This window comes from Citrus clementina, unplaced genomic scaffold (genome assembly GCF_000493195.1).
Source record: "Citrus clementina cultivar Clemenules unplaced genomic scaffold, Citrus_clementina_v1.0 scaffold_3, whole genome shotgun sequence".
Lineage (NCBI taxonomy): Eukaryota > Viridiplantae > Streptophyta > Magnoliopsida > Sapindales > Rutaceae > Citrus > Citrus x clementina.
In genome coordinates, this window is record NW_006262339.1 from 25,186,621 (window position 1) to 25,188,569 (window position 1,949).

The 1,949-nt window shown below is 32.0% G+C and overlaps 1 protein-coding gene across 2 annotated transcripts; it reads left to right on the forward strand.

The window, feature by feature from the left end:
* The first annotated feature begins 7 nt into the window (after positions 1–7).
* On the forward strand, positions 8–1,101 carry LOC112100271. Of its 2 annotated transcripts, XM_024189226.1 has the most exons (5): positions 8–450; positions 540–602; positions 690–761; positions 829–897; positions 985–1,101. In XM_024189226.1, the coding sequence occupies exons 1-5, from the start codon at positions 25–27 to the stop codon at positions 1,084–1,086; spliced, it is 732 nt and encodes a 243-aa protein (XP_024044994.1). In that variant the 5' UTR covers positions 8–24; the 3' UTR covers positions 1,087–1,101. The 2 variants fall into 2 exon arrangements, with proteins under 2 accessions (XP_024044994.1, XP_024044995.1); XM_024189227.1 differs by lacking the exon at positions 829–897.
* Positions 1,102–1,949: the final 848 nt, after the last annotated feature.

Genomic DNA, 1,949 nt, shown 5'->3' on the forward strand with positions numbered 1-1,949 from the left:
TTTTGTAGGCATGCCATTGCAATCATGATCCGCAATGACGTAGAAGTACTTCCAGAAAAATATATTTTACGAAGATGGAGAAAAGATGTGTGGAGATGCCATAGTAGAGTGAAAACGAGTTATGAGCTTCATAGCTGTACGGATGAGCAAAAACGATATGAGAAAATGTGTGCTACTTTTGCGGAGGTTGCAAATATGGCTGCACATACTATTGAAAGCTCTAATCTTGTTTTCAATTGGATTGAGAATGTACGGGGGGATTTATCAAAGGCAATTCTTTGCGGAGATAATGAAGTAACTGTTGTTACAGGCCAAGGAAGTTGTAGTGTGGAAGTAGAAACAGTTAGAGATCCAGCAGCTCGGCGTCGTAAAGGTCGACCACCTTGTCAAAGAAAGAAATCTAATAAATTTTCAAAATCTAAAATAAATTCCTCACGTTCCAATGCAAAGGTACTTTTAAAATGTATTTTGAATTTAATTAAAGTTAAAAAATTTCTAACATAAAAGATGTTCAAATGTATGTTTTGTTGACTTTACAGGATGGACAGGTGAATGAGCAAGTGCCGACTGTGGTCCCAACACACGAGAACAATGTTGTAACGGTAGGTTTTATGGAATTCAAATGCATGTCGTTGATTTTTATTACTTAATCATAGACGTTTTTCTAATATATTATTGATCCACTGTAGGCATTTCAAAATCCTGAAGGAAGTTATATTGATATGAATATGTACCCACATGGAGTTATGGACTATTATAATGTAAGTTTTTCATAGTATGTGTTATGATTTTTTTATTATCTCTTCATTTAATGTATGTTTGTTTTAGGGTCTTATGAGCTTACCTCATATGGTTGGGGATAATGTTTATCTAACACCTACACAAAATTCTTGTACGGTAAGTGGTGATAAATTTAGTATTTATTCATATTATCTACTTTATTCTCTTTTATTATAACAAAATATTTAATTTTCTTTTTAATAGGAACCACAATTCCAGCAGCCTGGACATTTTCAGCAGCTACTCTTTCAGCAAGATAATGAATATGAAGTTGATAAGGAGTTTCGAAGTGATTTCGTAGAATAATCTTGTTTTTGTTCTTGCATGATCCTTTATTAGATTTATATGCTACAGCTGTGTTATTATTTGGTCATGTGCTATTGGATTGGAATTGAGGGAGATGCTGCAAATCTGTTATTCCTTAATTGTGTGCTACTGGAATGGTGGATGGATAAATGATATTATGTTATTTTTTAATTCTATGCTACTGGAATTCTGATATTCTTTAAAGTGCAGAAATTGTTTTATGTTATTCTGGAATTCTAGATGTATTCTATGCTACTGGAATTCTGTTATTCTTTAAAGTGCAAAAATTGTTATGCTACTGGAATTCTGGAATTATTTAAAGTGCAGAAGTGCATAAATTGTTATGCTACTGGAAAGTGCAAAAATTGTTTAAAGTGCAGAAGTGCAGAAATTCTGTTTTTGTACTGGAATTCTGGAAAGTACAGAAATTGTTATGTTACTGGACTTCTGGAATTATTTAAAGTGCAGAAGTGCATAAATTGTTATGCTACTGGAAAGTGCAAAAATTGTTTAAAGTGCAGAAGTGCAGAAATTCTGTTATTGTACTGGAATTCTGGAAAGTGCAGAAATTGTTATGCTACTGGAATTTTGGAATTCTTTAAAGTGCAGAAGTGCAGGAATTATGTTATTGCTTTTTATTTGGTCAAAATATTATAATTATAAATGATTATATTTGGCTTTGCAACAGAGGAAAAATTAATTGATTCAAAGAAGCAAATGACACAGGAGTTATGGACTACCAACAAATTTATTGCAAAAAAAGGAATATCATTTCCCCATCAATACCAAAGTTATCTTAAAAACTGGTTCAACAAGTCATTGCACTAACAATACATTAATTAATTACACAACTTAAATATAAT

Bases quoted from the DNA above. Each gene is read 5' to 3' on its own strand.
- LOC112100271 (XM_024189226.1), top strand. From the start codon at position 25: ATGATCCGCAATGACGTAGAAGTACTTCCAGAAAAATATATTTTACGA. The intron at 603-689 runs GTAGGTTTTATG...GATCCACTGTAG, and splicing joins ACGAGAACAATGTTGTAACG to GCATTTCAAAATCCTGAAGG. The intron at 898-984 runs GTAAGTGGTGAT...TCTTTTTAATAG, and splicing joins CTACACAAAATTCTTGTACG to GAACCACAATTCCAGCAGCC.